At 41.6% G+C, this 19,073-nt stretch overlaps 1 protein-coding gene across 2 annotated transcripts in view; it reads left to right on the plus strand.

Annotated features, from left to right (window-relative positions):
* The first annotated feature begins 4,350 nt into the window (after positions 1-4,350).
* The window catches only part of PHRF1 (PHD and ring finger domains 1), a 35,414-nt gene continuing 20,691 nt past the window's right edge, over positions 4,351-19,073 (plus strand). Inside the window, exons 1-8 of one of the 2 annotated variants that reach the window (XM_044425651.1) lie at positions 4,351-4,525; positions 12,061-12,175; positions 13,723-13,836; positions 14,528-14,781; positions 15,523-15,606; positions 16,793-16,914; positions 17,921-18,018; positions 18,547-18,719. In XM_044425651.1, the coding sequence (XP_044281586.1) occupies positions 12,085-12,175; positions 13,723-13,836; positions 14,528-14,781; positions 15,523-15,606; positions 16,793-16,914; positions 17,921-18,018; positions 18,547-18,719 (936 nt within the window). In that variant the 5' untranslated portion in view covers positions 4,351-4,525; positions 12,061-12,084. The remainder of the gene's footprint in view (positions 4,526-12,060; positions 12,176-13,722; positions 13,837-14,527; positions 14,782-15,522; positions 15,607-16,792; positions 16,915-17,920; positions 18,019-18,546; positions 18,720-19,073) is intronic. The other variant, XM_044425652.1, reaches the window with a different exon arrangement.

The following is a 19,073-nucleotide window of genomic DNA, read 5'->3' on the forward strand; positions in this document are numbered from 1 at the left end:
CCAAATTGGGATTTCAATTCCATTCCAAAGTACTATATAGTATTTCAAAGGTGAAGCCTTTGGATTTCAACTGTTTTAGCAGAGATAGGCTATCTGTTGCTTCCAGATGTTTTGGACTATAACTTTTACCATTCCCAGCCACCATGGCTAACGATCAGGGATAATCGGATTTGTAGTCTCTTGGGGAGCACCAGGTTGCCCATCCTTTTAGAATTGGAGTGCCAGATGTTTATGATGCTTTTCATTTGCCTTTGATATTACTTCAGCAAGCTAGTTTTGAATTTTCCCACCCATAGAACTTTCTGTTCAGACTTCAGCAGTGTCACTTGGACAGTTTTTCATCAGACCTACTCCTGTGTTTTTAACGTCAGTCTCCCAGGCTGACATTTCACAGGTGGAGCTTTCTCGTCTCCCTGCCAGGAAAAGCAGCATATGCTCTATTTCTGCATTTCAAGATGCTATTGTACTTTTAAGAAGTGAGGATCTTAGAACAATCATGCAGGAGTTCTGTAGCGGTGAAGGCATGGTACTAGGGCCTTTTGATCTTCTTTTTCCCAGCCCTGGGCCCCTCTTCCTACAATTCCCTAATGAACTGTCTTCTTTACCAAGAACAACATCCTCAAAGTGCAACAAATACTGCTTTGTTTCAAAATGGGAGTGCTTAAAATTGCATAGCAGTAATTCACAGGGAGAGGGACCTTGTTTTTGTCTTAAACATTCAACCTCTCATGAATTATAGTTAGAAAGGCAGTTTCTTCTTTCCTCCTTTTGCTTTGATTCATTCTCAGAGATGCCAGAAAGGGAGAGCCGACACTGCTGTAGTTCATGCCTAGCTGTGTTTAGTATCTGGTAACAGCCTCCCTTTTTCTGAGTTTTATGACAAGGAACCATACTGAGGCAGGCAAGAACCATTCATGATTTATGAGCATGTGGATGTCAAAGGGAGAAAGTGCTCTGTATGTTTTCCAGATTTCTTCTGTGCCTGTTTTTAATCTTTGCTTTAGAAAATGAGCTTGTCTTACAAATAATTTCTAGGCAATGTGAAACACACAATCCATTTGAAAACTGATCCATTGTATGTTTTCTCAGATGGAATGCAATTCCCATCAGCCCTAGCCAGCATAATGCATGGCAAGGTATGATAGGAATTGCAGTCCAACAACACATTCCCCAATCCTGACATATAACATATAGCATTATATTACTAATGAGACACCAGAGGACATGTGACCCTTTAGAGGGACCACACTACAAATGTTTTGAAGAATGTGGCTTAATTATAGGTCAGAATATATCCTGGCCACTAGAGGGGTGGGCAGAAAGCGGAGCAGTGCCTACTATTAGATCTCTCAGCAGGTCTGTAAGGGGTTCCACCCTTTAACAACAGCACTAACAAAAAGTGCCCCCCCCCCAAATTAGGCTATAGAAGTGAAGAAAGCTGAGAGAAAAAGAAAGCCAGGAGTGGATTTGTGCATGAGCAGCTTGATTCTGATGCAACAATAAATTGCTTGGCGAGATGTGTGTTCTGAGACAGCCTGTTCCCTAATTCTAAGAACAGCTGAGAACAAATACCCTCTCAAAAGTCACCCTGTTTGTGGGCAGAGAAATTGCAGGGGTGGATCTTCTCAGCAAATTTCTCCAGGGGGTGGATAAATTATCCAGCAGTATCTCACAGGTAGGCCTCATCATTGGCAAGGATTGCAGCGAGACTTCCTCCCCCCCCCCCCGCACCCCAAGACTTAGGTGTACGTGCTTTGCTCTGTCCCTGCAAGAGGCAATCTGACCCCCATTTTGTACGCTTTGCAATGTCCCACACTTCCTGGTTTATTCTGACTGTGCAAATCTGCACTAACTGCAGATTTGCATTTCTGGAAAGGTTGTGATGTCCCTCTCTAAGCCACCTTTAGTAGCAATGGGTTAAGAGGACACCTTTAGGTGTCAGTGTGTAAGGAATAAGAGACATTTTAGAGTAAACAAACAGGCACAACAGAGAGAAGTTTAGAACCCAGGCTGCAAGAATCCTATACCTACTTAACTGGAAGTAAAGCTCACTGAACTCAATGGGACTTACTTCTGAATAACTTAGGTTATGATAGCCAATTAATGTTTTATTTATAACCTGCCTTTCTGCCAAAATTAACACTCAAGACTGCTAGCTATAATAAAATACACATTCAAAACAAGACATTCATGAAAGCATGACAGATCTATTAAAACACAGTTAAAAAGGCTTGTAAAATTCTGCAGTGGCTTGAGTGCCATTTTTGGGCAGAAAGGCAGGATGTAAGTTATCTAAACAACCCAGCGGAAAGGCTGGTACCCCTCATATTAATCGAACTACCCAATGAAATCGATTGGCAAGTCATTCAGTCGGTCCAAAAAATACAAAAACTTCATGCAGCACGCAGTCAATGTATGGAATAGGTTGTCACAAGATTAGGTGCGATGGACACACCATACAACATGATTCAGGGCGCAATCCTATGCATGTTTAGAAAGACAGTCCTGCAACTCCCAGGATGTCCCACCTAGGCTGGCTGGGGAATGCTGGGAGTTGTAGAGCTTTCCGCTGTTATGCATGGGTTTTTACCCTAAGGCCGATACCTTATACACACCTGCCCGTTAGTAAATGCCATTGAACGCAATGCAGCTTACTTCAGCGAAGACACGTGCAAATTGCACTGTAAAAAACATTTTTTCATTGCATCTCTATGTGGCGGATTCGTTGCTTTCCATTCTCCGTTAGCCTAACACCATGCAGCGAAAATGAGAGCATAACCTTCCCCATCAGTTCGGTTCTTGCTCGAACGTGTTTCGCTTTGGTCCACTGAGTGACTTGGGGCCGTAATAACCTGAGGCGCCCCGCTTGCGCTAGCAATAATCCTTCTAATCCCGAACTCCTTAGCAAGAGAGCAGCACTGGCATGCACCGCTGTCCCTCCGTTCCGCGGGGTTTAACACGCACGACTCGCTCTCGCTCGACTGCAGGGCGTGGTGTGGCGGGTGGGCAGTGCAGAGACTCCTGGTGGTGGAGCGAGGGCACGGCCGGCCGCTCGAAGAGGAAGGGCAGAAACCGGTCCGGAGAGGAAGGAACTGCACGATCCCCCCGCCGGCGGCCTTTGGCTTTACTCAAGGGATAGGATACTGGCTGCGCGGTCAAGCTTATCTAGAAAGGTTCCACTTAGTTTGCATGATTTGGTCCCTAGTGAGCGTGTAGAGGGTTGTAGCCTTAATTAATGTGCATAGTGCTTTCACTTTCGACAACGTGCAAGTCTGAATTCTTCTCTAAAGGAGCCCATTAGGTTAGCTTCGGGGCAGGAAAAACGGAGTTTGTGAAGTTTTGTAGGAGCTTAAACGTTCTCTCATGACTTAATTCTGCCAACTTAAAATGATGAGGATTTTGGAAAGAAAACAAGCCCGCAGATTTGTATTTTTTGTTTTCATAAAATACAAGTTGAAAAACTGGGCATAGCCCCATCATCTGTCAAACTCAGTGTACCTTTTCTCACCCCTGCACGAAAAGTTGGACTTGTCCAAACAAAATCCTTTCTTTGAACTCCTGTGCATAGTTACCTAGGAGTAAGTTTCATTTTAAGTCCGTCTCTAAATAAACTCACACAGGATCCCATGTACATGAACTGTTTGCCTTTGAACCTGGTCAGACCAGAAGCATATATAAATAAAATGTTCCTGAGCATGTGCAAAGTTCCTTCCGCTTATAGCCTCTCCTCCCACCCTATTCAATAGCTGAACATTAATTTATTAGATTTATATGCCACCTTTTTTCCTACAATGAACTCAGAGCAGCTTACATTATTTTCCTGCTGCTCTCATTCATATCCCCTCAACAACAACCCTGTAAGGTAGGTTGGGCTGAAAGTCTGTGACTGGTCCAGAGTCACCCAGTTCCCAAGGGCCCGCCCCGGCCCTAAAGGGTTTCAGATCCCATTTGAGAGCTTTCCTGTCAAAGCAGGCCGTTGCGGGCAGCTTCATAAATGTCACAGACCGCAATCTTATATGCTATCGTTTAAACATGCTTTAGGATGGTTTCCTTACTACCAATACTTATCGGAGCCCAAGCATGTCTTCTAGAGACAGTTGGGCTGGGAGTTTCGGTCCGGGCTAATCAATTCCATTTTAATGCACCTTTGCTTGAGAACTGGTATGACCGAAGCATGACCCACACGAGCAACATTCCCACTTTCGCATGCCCCACACATGGATTCGTTTGGAATTCTCGACGTCTCTTCTCCCCCTCTGTTGCGCAGAAATGGAACAGTCCAATACGTCTTCTCTCTTGTCAGCCGCCCATCCTGGCAAGCTAACCGGAAGGGGTGTCCGTTCTCTTCCGGGGTGGCTCCGGAGGCGGTTTCGGCCTGCTCTGGGGCTCGCGCTTGTCGGTGCGGCGTTGTCCAGTTTTCTTCCGCCCGCTCTGGTCGCCCGGCTTAGCAGGAAGCAGCTGTCGGAGCGCGTCCGGCTTCTTCGCCTGCTTTTTCGCGTCGGCTCGTGGGGTCTCCCCCTGGCAGGTGAGTGGAGGTCGCGGGAGCGGTTGCTCGGGAGCCTCTCGACGCGACCAACCAACCGGGACGGGGGAGGGGAGGGGACGACGGCGTGGGAGGCACTTGCTTGAAGGAGGCTGCGGCGGCGATGGCGTATATCGCCGAAGTAGCCCTAACCGATGCCCTGTTGCTGGGCGTCGAGGTTCTGGGGTGCAGAACGTTCCAACTCTAACTTGGGTTTCTCGTAGCAGAGTGTGAAGCGGCCCCGATCGCTCTGCTCTGTGCGCGCGGTGTGGTGCTGCGCTTGATTACTTGACTTCGTAGCTCTTCTGTTAGGAAGCCCGTCCCTGCGGGTGGTGTGCGTCTGTCCTAGCATTCAGAGCGAGCTGCCCATTTCTGTCAGGACTCCTTCTCCGGTGCATGCTCATGTTGCACGTCCGGGCCAGGGGCTGTTTTCTGTATGGGTTTTGCTTTATTGGTGTGGACTTGCATGCTGCTCCTGGAATGAAAATAATAACGTGGGAAGAATTGATGCTACTGCCAACTTACTAGTTAGGCATGTGAGATTTGTCGTTGATGATGTTTTATTTCAGAAAACGTTTCAGTGGTACGAAGGCTGCTTTCATGAATATTAATACAATAACACATCAGATCGGTAAAAAACCAAAAAGAAAAAAAGGTAGCAACAGTTGAACTAAAATGAAACTGCACACAATCTGGGGTTTTTTTTTTTTGGTGGGGGTAACCTTAGGTTAACATGACATTGTCTGATACTGAAGACACCAGCATGAGGCAAGTCTCCTTAAGGAGTGCATATCATAAATAGAGGCCACAACAGAAAGGGCCCTGAAGATGACCACAACTCAAAAGGACCTTACCAGATGACTTCAAACAGTCATAATCATGTGAGAATAGTTGGCCCTTTAGATACTTATGACTTATAGGGCATTAAAGGTAACCAGATTTGACCAAAAGTGCATCAGAGCATTCCTGGAGTTGAGTATACTTGTGCTTAACTGGTGAAGAGACTTCAGCATGTGTCCTGTTAGTCCTTTTTTGTTAACAAAAAGTGCTCTGCTTCTCATAAGAACAAAATAGATATTTGTTCTTGGTGACAAGAACCAGCAACAGTAGTTAATGCAGCATATATATACTCTCAGGAAGGCTTTGAAAGCTTTACCAAAAAGAACAATTTGGGAGTAAGATTTGGTATCATAATCCAAAGTTGGCAGAAGATAGTGCTCCAAATGATTTGGATTTGATTTCCAGAAGCACAAGTCAGCATGGCCAGCAGTCAGGTATGCTGGGAATTGGATGTCCAAAATCTCTGGAGATCTTATTTTGTGTTCACCCTTGTTTTACTCTAATCCATATACACACACTCAATGGATTTTGTGAGGTGCTTATGTTTTCTTTTTGGAATTTTTTTGTGTCTTCTTGACAGACATGTTTCATATTTAAAAGTCAACAAATGTTAGTGAGTTGCAGCCCCCCTCCCAAGTGCCATCTTTAAGCTAAATATATATCTGACAAAAGTTTTTGTGGACACTGTTCACCTCATTAGAGTCAAGGGATAATTTTCTCATGCTTTAAGACCACAATCTTATATTTACTTTTTGAAAGTAAGCCCCATTGAAATAACTCCTGAGTGGATATATAGTACTGAGCTATAAACATTCCTTATTGTAGGAAATACATAGTCATCTATAGGCCAGCTAGTCCATTCTCTTACTGATAAACTGTAGATGAATTATATAACCATACTGGGGACCTTACTTTAATATAGTATTATTCCATTCTCCTCTTTCTGATAGCTTCAGTATTATGAGTTCAAATATTTTTTTTCTTTTCCCTGCCCTACTCCAAATGTAGGGCAGGGACGAAGAGCCCTTTGTAGGGTAGGGCTCCTTTGCCATCTATTCATGTGACTTGTTTTCAAAGACTCTATAACCTCCATGCATGCCCCAGTTTGGCACCTTCTGGAACCATGGTACCCTGAAGTAGGAATCAAGGCCAAATAAGGCCTATCTTGCCCTGAGTAATTAACATTACTCCCAAAATTCTACTGTTGTGTTACTGTAGAAATGTTACCCTCAGGACAATTGTTTTTTTCATATCAGTAAGAAGCCACCAGGGAGTGGCACTCAAATAAAAGAAGCTATGCTTTACTAGTCACAAATGGTGTAAACTTAATATATTTAAGTGCCTAAACAAAAACATTTACTCCTTTTAAAATACTGAGCATCCATTTGTGCTGAGGGCCAACCTAGCTGCAGCACAATGTCAGTTAAGGACCAGATGTTTCCATATTATATCAGACTGGCTCAAAACATTACCATATAGCTGTTTTGAGTTTTGTTTTCAATATTTGAAGGCCTTAACAATTTCAACACAATGTTTTCTTTGTGCCATGACAGATGAGAACTCCCTCAACCTTCTAATGTGGCAGGAAGGGAACCTCATATGAGAAGAGGATGTTCAACTTACTGTTTAATTAAGAAAAGATGTTACAAATATTCAAATAAAAATGCAAGAGTACTACATGTTTTCATTGCACCATTTAATCACAGAAGCAAATTTCTAATACTTGTTAAGACGAGACAGTAGAATAAGTGAAGTTTAGCTAATTTCATGTAAAGCAAAATTTGCAAGTCTTTATATAACTTGTTGTCCTTCATTGGCATAAAGTCTGGGGAGAATGCTTGGCAAATGCATTCTTAATGTATTATCCTTCTGGAAGCCTCATATATATATAGAACAGAATAGTGTGTAATGGTAAACATTTTTAGTTGATTATATAACCAAATGAAATTTTCCTCTGAAGGCTCTTCTGGAAGTAAAGGCTATTCCTGATATTGGGAAAGTGACTCTTGCCAACACCCCCCCCTCAACCTGAAAAAAACAGTTTAATCTAATAGCTGTTATGGGGAAATACGTTAAATTTCTTATGCTGGGATGTATAAATATTGCTTCCTGGTTGGGACCTAAACAGCCATAACTAGACAATTGACATGTTGGGTGTGGCTGCGAGGAATTGTAGGTCAAAACATCTGAAATGCACTGGCTTGCCTATACTGTTGTAAGTGTTATCATAGCATTTCTGTGTCCTTTTGGGATTTTTCTTAACTCAACAAATACAGGCCTAACAATATAATCTAGTAATCTCTCTTTAGATACAAACTCATTGAATCTAGTGGGACTTACTCCTATGGGTCTGTAGTCTTAAAGATCCATTCTTAGTCTCATGGACTTTATCAATATACATTTATTTTGAAATCCAAGAAAATCTCCCCTTCAGGATTGACCATCAAACTGGGAAATACTCTTATTGCCTGACTTATTTTCCAGATCTCTACACGAAGTATGGCTTTCTTGCTACTTGTTCATAGCTGGCAAAAATACCCATTTTTTTAAAGTGTGGTTTATTATGCTCATTAAAATGATACCTGAATACATAGATGAGAGTGAGAATAAAATGCAGCATCTTAAGAAAATGTATATCTTTTTCCTAGCTCATTAATGTTGTTTATATAGGCTTATCAGATGGATGTTTTTAATAAAAGGCACTAAAGCTTCTACCAGAAACTAATGCCTTACACCTGTCAGATCATAATTTCTCAAAGCCTCAAAGATCCCTGCCACAAGGATAAAAAGGTATCATAACTTTCCATTGGCTATATTTTCTTTCAACAACCAGAGAATATGCAAAACTGCTTTATTTTTAGCTGGATCATTCACTGAGCATGAGATGTCCTGTGGACATGGTTTTTACAATAAAATATTGGAATGCAGACTTGAGAATTTCCCAGAGTGTAATTCTGGCTTGTAAGTTCTAAGAAAAGTAAACAAAAAGGCAAATTTGCTGCAGCACCAAATCATAATATTACATATAGTTTCTCCCAAGTATTTTCCTAAAATGCAATCAGACATTTACCCCTCAACATTGTGAAATTCAGGGAGATTACAGAAGCTGAGTTTGATAAGTAGAATAGTGTGATTTATGATGGAACCTCTCCTTGCAACTCATTTTAACTAAAAGGATGCTCCCATGCCCCTTTGGTATATGCACTAATCTAGCCCTCCACAACCTGGTTCCTCCAGAAGTTTGGATTTCAACTTGCAAAATTATTGACAATTGGCCATACTGGCTGGGGCTGATGGGAGGTGAAGTCTAAAACATCTGAAGGGTATCAGGTTGGGGAAAGTACCAAGTATTTATTATTAAATGGTTCTTAATATTTATTCTGGTCCCAAGAAAAAAGAAGCTATTAAATTTGATTATATGCCAGTCTTTGTAAATTAGCACTTGTGAATGCTTTTAGAATTCTTTAGTCTGCTACTTCCATTGTATAATCTCTGTTGGAGTGATTTTCCTCCCACTGTATTGTTTTTCTCAGTACATATAATAAATTAGTTTTATTATAATGTATGAAGTTTTTAAAATAACATCCAGCAGCCCTAATAAAAAACAGCAAATAAATATTTCGATTACAGAAGCAGAGTGAAGTTATCCCAATCAAAATGTCTGGGCAAATAGTTATGTCTGAAGTTTGCGCAAAGATGATGGTAAAGTAGATGTACCTCCGTAAGGAGGGCATTCCAGTGGTTTGCTGCTACTGCAAAGAAACCTTTTGCATTGTAATTCCATAGCAAACTTTTGATAAGGAAAAGTTGTTCTGAGTGGTTCAGGGGCTTTTACAAACTGGCCTGGGGAAAGAAACAGTGGAACCTTCAGTGACCTGCTGTTAGGAAATTGTGCAGCACTTTGACGTTAAAATCGTTCAGATCTGTCACTAGTTGGACTCCATGGTTTTTGAAGTTCCTTTGGCTGAGGTATCTAGCGCTTCAAGTTTATTAGATGAGTTTCAGTTCTTGACGCCTAAGGATGTGGACAAGGTGCTTCAATTGATCTTGTCCACTATCTGTTTGCTTGATCCTTGCCCATCTTGGCTGACCACGCAAGGTAAGAGGGGTGCACCTCTGGAGGCTCTGAACACCTTGTCAAGAGAGGGAGTTGTCCCAGCCCCATTAAAAGAGACTGTAATTGGACCACTCCTGAAGAACGCTAACTTGGACCTGAGGGACGTTAACAACTATAGAGCAGTTGCTAATATCCCCTTCTTGGTGGCTGGCCAGCTGCAGGCTCTCTTGGATGAAATGGACCATCTTGATTCATTTCAGTTGGAATTCAGACGTGGATTTGGACTGAAACTGCCTTGGTCATCCTGTTAGGAGGACAGGGAAGTGCGACCCTGTTGGTTGTCTTGGACCTCTCTACAGCTTTTGATGCCATTCACCATGGTATTGTTATGGACAGGTTGTTAGAGTTGGGAGTACTCTGCAGTGGCTCTGCTTCCACTTGACCAGCCACATCCAGAAGGTGGTACTGAGGGACTGCTGCTCTGAGACATGGCATTTATGCCGTGGGGTCCCACAGGGCTCTATTTACATAAAACTGCTGGGAGAGGTCATCAGAAGGTGTGGGCTGAGATGTCATCAGCATACATTCAGCTTCACCTTTCTTTTTCATCTGATGCAGGTGTGGCAGATGTTTTGAACTGGGGTCTGGCTTCAGTAATGGATTGGATGAGGGCCAGTAAACTGAACCTTAATCCAGACAAAACAGAGATACTGTTGGTGAGGGAATTGTCTGTTCAGATGTGTGACATCTTACCTGTCCTGGATGGGGTCGCAGTCCTTTTAAAGGGCAGAATTTATAGGTTGGGGTGTGCCTGGACCCTGAATTATTGTTAGAATTCAGCATGTATTTGTTGGCCAGAGGCACCATCTATCAACTTAGGCTTATATATCAGCTGCAATACTGTGTTTCTAAAGTTTTATGTTTTACATGCTAATATTGTCTGTTATTACAATAACAGACCCACCCAGCGATGGATCAATCGCTTTGACCCACCCAGTGATTAATTTTTAACCTGCTAATACAGCAGGCTAAAAATCAATCAATAAACTTGGAGTGGGGAAAAGTGGCACTTCTTCAAGTGTTTAGGTCCCAAGTAGATGAGCACTTTAAAGTACCAGCTCCTTGATTCTGACCCAGAAGCAGATAGGTTACCGATGTAGTTCTTTTAACATTGAAATGATGTGACATGCATGACTGTATCGGTTTAGATTCTGCTATTTGAATAACCTTCCAAATTATCTTTGAAGACATATAATGCTTTACAGTAATCCAACTGGGAGGTTATAAGCCTACCTTCAACAAAATTCATTTGCTAACAGACCAGGAGCAAGAAACTTTTGGATCTTGGTCAGCAAGAATGCTCAGCCAGGAAATTGCATCATAGTAGCTGCATTATGCTGCCAGAAAGCCAGAGGGAACAATTTTGGGAAGAAGTTTGTTATCTGATTCTGAAGGGCATTGGGAATAGTTTCTCTGCTTTCCCTTCTCTTTCCTTCCTGGGAATGCTACAGATCTGATGGGGGGGGGGGGCAGCATTCTGGCCATGTAATTTTCAATATCTGGTGGCACTCAGCATTGCCTGTGCAGTCTCCTTGCTTCCCAGAAGTATCAGCAGCTTCCAGAGTTGTTGCAGCCTCACCTGTCTCTCCCTATGCTCAGGTTGTATCCCTTTCAGCTATTTCCTAATCAGCAGACTCCTGTGACTTCTTTCTTTCTGCTGGTAGATCTTGTTTGTTGGTTCATTCAAGAACAGGAACTTACCTTTGTAAATTGGTCAAGGGACCAGGTGAAAGTTGGCCATGGGTGAGTTCAGATAGTGCTCTCCCTTTTTTAGAAAACTTTTGCTTCTTTTCCATTGTGTTTCCACCTCTGCAGCCTTTCCTTGTTCACTAGCACTGCTTGTAGCTGCCTTCTCTCTCTCCCTCACTCACCTTTTTCATGATCAAGGAAAAAAAAGACCCATCTATTTTGGCCTCTTGAGGCTGATTAAATATAAGAAATGAAACATAGCATCATGCTGTAAAGGAGATCAGCTGCAGAGAAGGAAGAGAAACATGAAATGGATTTTGTTGGCAGAGAAGGGAAGACTGTTCTAGCCTAGTCTTTTAAACTCTGATTTTGAGGACAGATGCTTGCTGTGGGATCAGGTAAGTGGAGGCAATATCTTATTTTCAGAAAGATACCTGCAGATAACTCATGCTTTTGAGAAACAAAACCATCTGCATTACTAGCCCATCTTAATACTGTGGCAGGCTACCATTTACTTGGTAGGGAGGGAAAGGTATTTGCATGTATACATAGGCATTTTCAGTATAGTCTTGGTGGCTGCTTAAAAAAAAAGACTACAAAATCCAAATGTTATTTGTGGATCTCCATTTTCAGACCATGGATCACTGCAGTCAAACCAATTCCTATCTAGAATGGTTGCAGCTGGCCAGCCACCTGAAGTTGCATGTCACTGGGACTTGCTGGGTGGTCAAAGCTGTACCTTAGTGTTTCCATTTTCAGTTTTTTGAAAGAAAACCTTGGCCAAATTGTTTGTATACTTGTCCAGGTTGAATCTATGGGGTAAAAAAACAATGTATTTGGAGGTAGATATTTTTGCAAATGTTTGTTTTCAGCTGAGACTTGTTTCTTCCAGGGAGCCAGTTCCAAATGCCCCGGAATGGATGATGACAGTCAGGATGAACTCATAAACAAGAATGCTGCAATAGGTAAAGCCAAAAGAGCAAACACACTGCTTATTAGTGATGCAGGTAAATAAAACTAGTTGAAAGCTCTTCTAAAAACTGCCAGTTCTTTGTAACTCTAAAGAAGCATTACAGTTTAAAAAATCTCCTTAAGAGTTTGAGCCTGGAAATGTCTCACTGGCTTCATAAGGGCTACCTCTAAATGCAAGCATAGTTTTAATTTGTGGTTTAATTCTTGTATGTGTGAGCTTGATCATTTTATGCCAAACAAAACTAAGGGTTAAATCCAGTGTCAGTCAGTATGACAGCACTTCGTTCCTCTCTCCTCCTCACCACTGTAAGTCCCTCATCCTTCAGCTCCCCAGCAGTCCTCTGTAAAATCTGCTTTGGGTGGTTTCTGAGCGCTCCAGAGCTGATTTTGAGTGAACGTGAGGTGGCAAATGGGGGAGGCTGACTTGCACGCCTCCCAGTTTCTGCTGGTGATGCTTCCACCAGCAGAGCAGCAGCATTGGCTGCAATCCTGACAATTCCCACAGGAAGAACCTCAGTGGGCTGTCTTTGCATCACGTGCAGACAGCTTGTGGCCTTGGTTCAATTTCATGGGTATTCTGTTATAGATATGAAAAGAATCATATGCAAGAGCAGGTTGTCCCTATCTTTGTAGCTTCCTGTGCCGGGATGGGGATTGAGGAGAGAGAGAAGGGGAATGTCAAACTTCTAGCTGTGGTCCTTCCCTACTGCTGGCAAGAGGCCTTAACACCTTTGTAGAAGTCCGGCCTTCGACAGAAAAGAGGTCCCCAATCTTTTCTTTAAATCATAATATTTCATGCATTTAGCCATCTGAGGGCTTCATATATGTAATGATTTTAATAGCTAACACTGGTAGCAGACAGTTTTCCTATCTGCAGTCATTAGCAGTTGCTCAAACACCTCTTTTGTAGAAGAGTATTATATTACTGGAAAGAGCCTAACACATAATGTCACAATTCCTTTCTTCTTCATTTTGACAAAAATAAATAAAGAAGTAGTCATTGGTTTTTTGTGCTAGAGAAAGCAAACTACTGTTACAGGAATAGCTATGTAAATTTGTCAACATCCCAAGTTTTTGCTTGTTTTATCTACTTCTGGCTAGTGAGCGGAGCCGGCTAGAGCCGAGTACAGACTAGATGGCCTGGGAGGTCCCTTCTAATTCACTCGGTTTCTATGTTTTATGTTTCAATGTTCCTAATTTATTTTTGCTTCTACTTTTCATAGAGGAGAACAAGAAGCAATTTATACCTGTGAAATATCGGTCTCTCTTCATGCAAAGTTCTGTTCAGCACTCTCCTTTTGGCTTCTGAGATTTTGCCAGTCACTGCTCACACATTTTCAGGATTGTCTTTGTAAACATAAGAACTAGCTACCTGTTACTTTCCCTTTCAGCATGGAGGAATAAAGACAGATCCCCAAGATGTGTTTGAACAGGCTGGTCACAGTTGTTGATTATACATGGTGGAAGTGTGCCTTTATCCTTTAGTAAAAATGTGCCTCCTTTTATTTGCTGTATACCCTAGTTGATGATGTGCACTCATAACCTTTTCTTCCCTGCCCTCTTTGTTCCTCTTGGTCAAAAGAAAGCAGTGATGGAAATAGCGGGGACTCAGATGACACAGGCAGTGAGGAAGAAGGTGTTACTGATGAAGATGGAGGTGAGGAGGATGAAGAAGGTGAAGATGAAGATCTAGAAGGTGATTATACTGGGTCTCTTGTGCACTCGTATTTAATGGAATAATGTTGACTCCAGCAACTCAAGAATTACCTGCTAAAATGTGGTGCAGACATGAGACAGAATTCTGCTGGTAATTTGTATATTTTGCATAGAATTTCCACAGTACTAGAACAGTCAAGGGAGACATCATTGCAATGATACTGTTAGCCATTTATCCCAACATTCTTCCAAAGATCACAGGGCAGTATATGTGATCCTTCTCATTTGAGATAAAAATGAACCCAGGCTCATCCAGTATTTTTGTGGTTGAACAGGGACATGAATTCTCAAGTATTATATCACCCTTGCCCTTGGTATGCAATTCCTTATAATGCTCTGACTTTACAAGAAGTCCTGATAGTTTCTTGCCTCAAGCGTGGTATACAATATATCCTTCAGATGGCTGTACATTAACAAAGATTTATTGTAGTTACAGGACATAGTCTGTTAGAGACCCATAAAAGTAGATGGGGCTGCTCAGGGTGTCCTGTGTAAATATTACAGCATTGCTTAGCCCTATGAATATAAGGCTATAGCACTGAAAGTGGGTATTCCTGGTCCAGAAATCTCTTCAGCTGTTGCTTCTCTTCAGAGTTGTACAGCACTCTAACATTCCAACCCAAAGTGCATTATGTAGAAAGAAGTACTAGGCTCTTTCCTTGTTCATTAAGATTCAGAGGATGATGATGAAGAGGAGGATGATGAAGAGGAGGAGGAGGAAGAAGAAGAAATGGAAATGACTGCTGAGCAACCAACATACTCAATTAAATCAAAGCAGCAATTTAATGGAGGAGCCAATTCTTCTTCTGATGAAGATGCTGAAAACTGCCCAATATGCCTCAACACATTCAGGGATCAGGCAGTTGGAACACCTGAAAACTGTGTACATTACTTCTGTTTGGATTGTATAGTCGAGTGGTCTAAAGTAAGGACTCTTTTCTTTCATTAAAAATGTTATTTTATGAGCATCCTCCAATTCAGTATTTTAGCCTTGTCTTGGTGGCCCAGCCTATGTGTCTCTCTGCTAGCTTCCCTTGTGGTTCTTAGGTAGAAGAAAGCAGATTCATCTTATATCCTCTAGACCTCCTAGCAGGAGTCTTGTGGCAGAAGGGAAGTCAAGGATTTCCTGTTTCCTAGTTCTTATAATAATTTCTTGCTTCATGCTCAAGTTGCCACTGTGGGAGTTTTGTAGCCTGTGTTTGGATAAAAGAACTGGGAAGCCCAATGTTGAAGCAGTGAAGCAAATTTTGACATCCAGTGCTTCTAAAGTTACTACAATGCCAGTTAGCAATGGGATTGCACAACATTCTTAGCCATTTTAGTGAAATTCATTATACAGGATCAAGTTATTAAGGTAAATATACAGTGTTCAGCTAGACTATGACACACTGTAGTGACTATCCTAAACTATTTGAGGCCAGTTTAAAGAGCTGCTGCATAACCTGAAGTGCCTGATCCTGCCTAATCTTGGAAGCTAAGCAGGATCAGGCCTGGTTAGAATTTGGATGGATAACTTGAGTGCATAGTTTTATGATTATTGTCATAAACCATCCAAAGAGCTTCTGCTGCAGACAGGCAGTATAGAAATGTAGAGATGATGATGATGATGAGAAGAAGTTGTTGTAACTTTTAAAATGATAATACTTTCTCATTTCCATTTTTGCAGAATGCCAACTCTTGTCCAGTGGATCGAATACTTTTTAAATCTATCTGTGTTCGAGCACGCTTCGGTGGAGAAATCTTGAAGAAAGTAGGTTTACAATTGAGCTAAAAATAGCAAATATCAGACTCTGTTTTTCATACAACTTAGGTGAAACTTGTTATCCCTTCTTTTTCCTTTGTAACCTTAGCTCATAATTTGTAGCATTCCTCTTATTTTGAAAGATTTGTTCAATGCTACTGTTGATAGGAAGTTCCCATGTGTATGAATGGATGAGTTTCTGGAATGCATAATTTTTCTAACTACCTCATTTTGTGAAGTAAAGTTTTATTTTTGGTAGGCTGTGGCTGTAATCTAGGCAGTCTGCTTTTATGTGTGCCTGCGAGAGATTTTTTTTGTACCCAGTGCAGTGATCATGTCAGCACATTGCATGTGCTGTTCCCTCACGGTTGCCTTTTGTGAGATAATTGGTCCCACCTGTATAGTACCTTAGACCATTGTGGCTTTTCCTGCAGTATAAATACTAATAAAGCATTTTTAATCATGTGTAGGCTGCATAGCTGATAGGAGTGTTGTCTCGCGTTGCACAAAAGGCAACAGTGAAGCAGATTTGCACTTGCATTTACAACCTATTTCTAAAGACTTAACGAATTAATTGTTACATGCATATCTGTTCATTGAAGTGGGCTGGCAGTTCTAGTGCTGTCATAGTGATCACTTGAGATTTCAGTCCTATATACTCTTGGGATTAATTTCCAAAAAAAACAATAGGATTTGCATTGTACTAAATATTAATTGAATCTAAGAGCAGCTGGCCTAATCCAGAGAATGAAAATATGATCCTATGACTTAAATTCTGCTTGTTTCATCTATTTCTAATCTTGCCATTTCTTTTTCAGTTCACTTAGTTCATTTCTGTGTCACTAAGTAGAAAAGGGTGCTGTCATAGAGAATGTGCAAAGCAGGCATGGTATGCTACAATATCAAAACTAGAAATGCCTTGGCATACGTTTTTCTCATTTTATATGATATCCTCCATGTTATGCTCAGTCTGGGAAACTACTGAATGAAATGTGCCACAGATGAAGGGGCACAGAACTGCTCTGCAGTGATGACATCTGTCTCTTTCAATCTTGTATCTCCTGTGAAGGAATGCGAAATGCAAAACTCAGACTTGCCCAGAATTGGCTTAAATAGGTGGTTGCTACAGTGGTTGTGCTTCTGTTGCTTTTAATATAAAAGTACAAAACTCCCTAAGGTTTGCAACTTTGTTCAGATTCCAGTTGAAAATACAAAATCTCAGGACGATGAACTGGAGGATGATCCAACCTTTTGTGAAGTCTGTGGCCGAAGTGACAGAGAAGATCGCCTGTTACTGTGTGACGGCTGTGATGCGGGGTAAGGAGAGCTTGCCTTTAAAAATTCTCCACGATGGCTTCATTTGCCAAATGCTTTGACTGATTCCTGAAACACCTTTTTGATCTTCAAAATAGGGCCCTACTTGAGAATTAGATCATCTCATCTGGAAGAACTGTTTTTTGCTTGGCAAAATGGATGGCATGACTGCAGGGGTGTACTTTGGATTTGGCCAGATCCCAAACCAAATTAATGAGCAAAGTGTTCAAATTGAAGGGCAGACCAAATCTGAAGCAAATCATTCAGAAACAACCAAATCTGAACACTTCCAAAGCTTCGTTAGCAATTTGGTGATGGTGTCTCTGAGCAGAATTAGACATTTTTATCAGCTCTCCATACTAGGAAAGCAACAGAGTAAGAAGGGGCACTTAGGGAAAACAGAGTGTGAGGAGGAGATATATGTTCAGACCAGCCATGGAGGCTGCACCTGAAACTATCTCTGTGCTTGATAGAATCTAATTTGCCATCTTGCCCAATGAAGCGTTCTAGAGAACTTGAAAACTTGCACAGTATTTTGTGACCTTTGAGTTCCCCTCATAAAGGTGTAACAGTGATTTGACATTTGTAAGTTTGTCTTTGGCTAACTCTATACATGGTTACCTTTTGCTTCTAATATTTGGAGTTTATTTATCTCCCTGTCCCCCTGCCACCTTATTTACATGTCCGATGGCTATGCTGCTTTTTAAGCTAATGTTACTTAATCATTTTTATTGGAAATTTTATTTTTCTTACTAAATTTATTTGCCTTTTTAAAACCTGCCTGCCTTAGTACTGGAAGCAAATGTATAACTGGGATTTGTGCCAGAGCTGTTGGAGTATCTGCTAATTCTATCAATACATGGCTCTTCTTTTTGCCAATTAAGACTGTCATTTTACAAGCATGCCAGCCTCCATAGTGAAGTATGGCTTTGCATATTAAGCAAGGAGAATGGCCTTTTCATCCACCTTCATTATTTGTAAGAATACACTGTGTATTCCTTTATTTGAGGTACCACATGGAGTGCCTGAATCCACCATTGAGTGAGGTACCCGTTGATGAATGGTTCTGTCCACCATGCACCCCAAATGTTGCAGCAGCTGATGCTGGCAAGTATTCTCTTGATAATGTATTTTGTAGGGTAAACCTGGATTGCAGTAAATTGTTCTTCAAAGAACAGGACTCTTCAACACTTTATATAAAGTATGTGCTTTTTAAACCCTATTTTTATTGAGACAAAGGCTTTTCCATATGAGTAAAATAACTTAATTGCAACGATAAAGATTAAGTACCAAAACTGAATTGTTTGCAATACTAGTTTGGATCATGTCTGTGCCACTGCTGCTCATTACACAAACCAGTTCAAACTGGGATAATCTATGTTGGGCCACAAGTGGCAAGTCCATTTTACCTTTCTTGTCTAAGCTGGTTTTTGGATCAAGCTGTTGCCATGGAAAAGGAAAAGTTGAGCTTATAGTAGGGAACCGTAATCCAAAAGGATTTAAGAAGCATTTTTAAAAGAACACTTGCCAGTGTTCTTCTAGAGGCTTTGTAGAATACCTGGATTTAGGTTGCTAGAGAGTTGTGCAGCTGCTGCCTGAAGCGCAAGTGACAACTGATACATAGATTGTTTTAAGAAACAGATCGTGTGAGCGAAGAGGAGGTCGCTTCCCTCATGGCCGACATCATCCCTACTACCAGCCGGCTGCGTTCTGGTGTCCGAACGCGAGCCATAGCCCGGACCCGTCAGAGCGAGCGTGTGCGTGCAACGGTGAACAGAAATCGGATAACAACTGCTCAGCGAATTCAGGTAGTATATACATTTTGGAGGAGATGAAACAAATATCAAGAGGTTGTCCAGTGAGTGGTCAAATCCTTTAAGTACGAACAATTCAGCTGTTTGCCCACATGAAAAGAATAAGTTATATAACTGCAAACATTGTGGTGCATAACCAGAAAAAAACAACAACAACCAACTGGGGGCCTAATCCATTGGGAAGAACTCACAAGCATATCCTGGTGAGCTGAAAGAGCTGTACAAGAGCACTGCTCTGCTGATGCTCAGTGCTCATTTCTGTGGAGAACGTCCATGAAGAGCTCTGCTTCTCAGCTGTAGGCAGTGTTCTTGGTCTGGTGGCACTTCTGGCGATTTAAGAAACTTTCT

This window comes from Varanus komodoensis, unplaced genomic scaffold (genome assembly GCF_004798865.1).
Source record: "Varanus komodoensis strain SLA01 unplaced genomic scaffold, ASM479886v1 scaffold16, whole genome shotgun sequence".
Classification (NCBI taxonomy): Eukaryota; Metazoa; Chordata; class Lepidosauria; order Squamata; family Varanidae; genus Varanus; species Varanus komodoensis.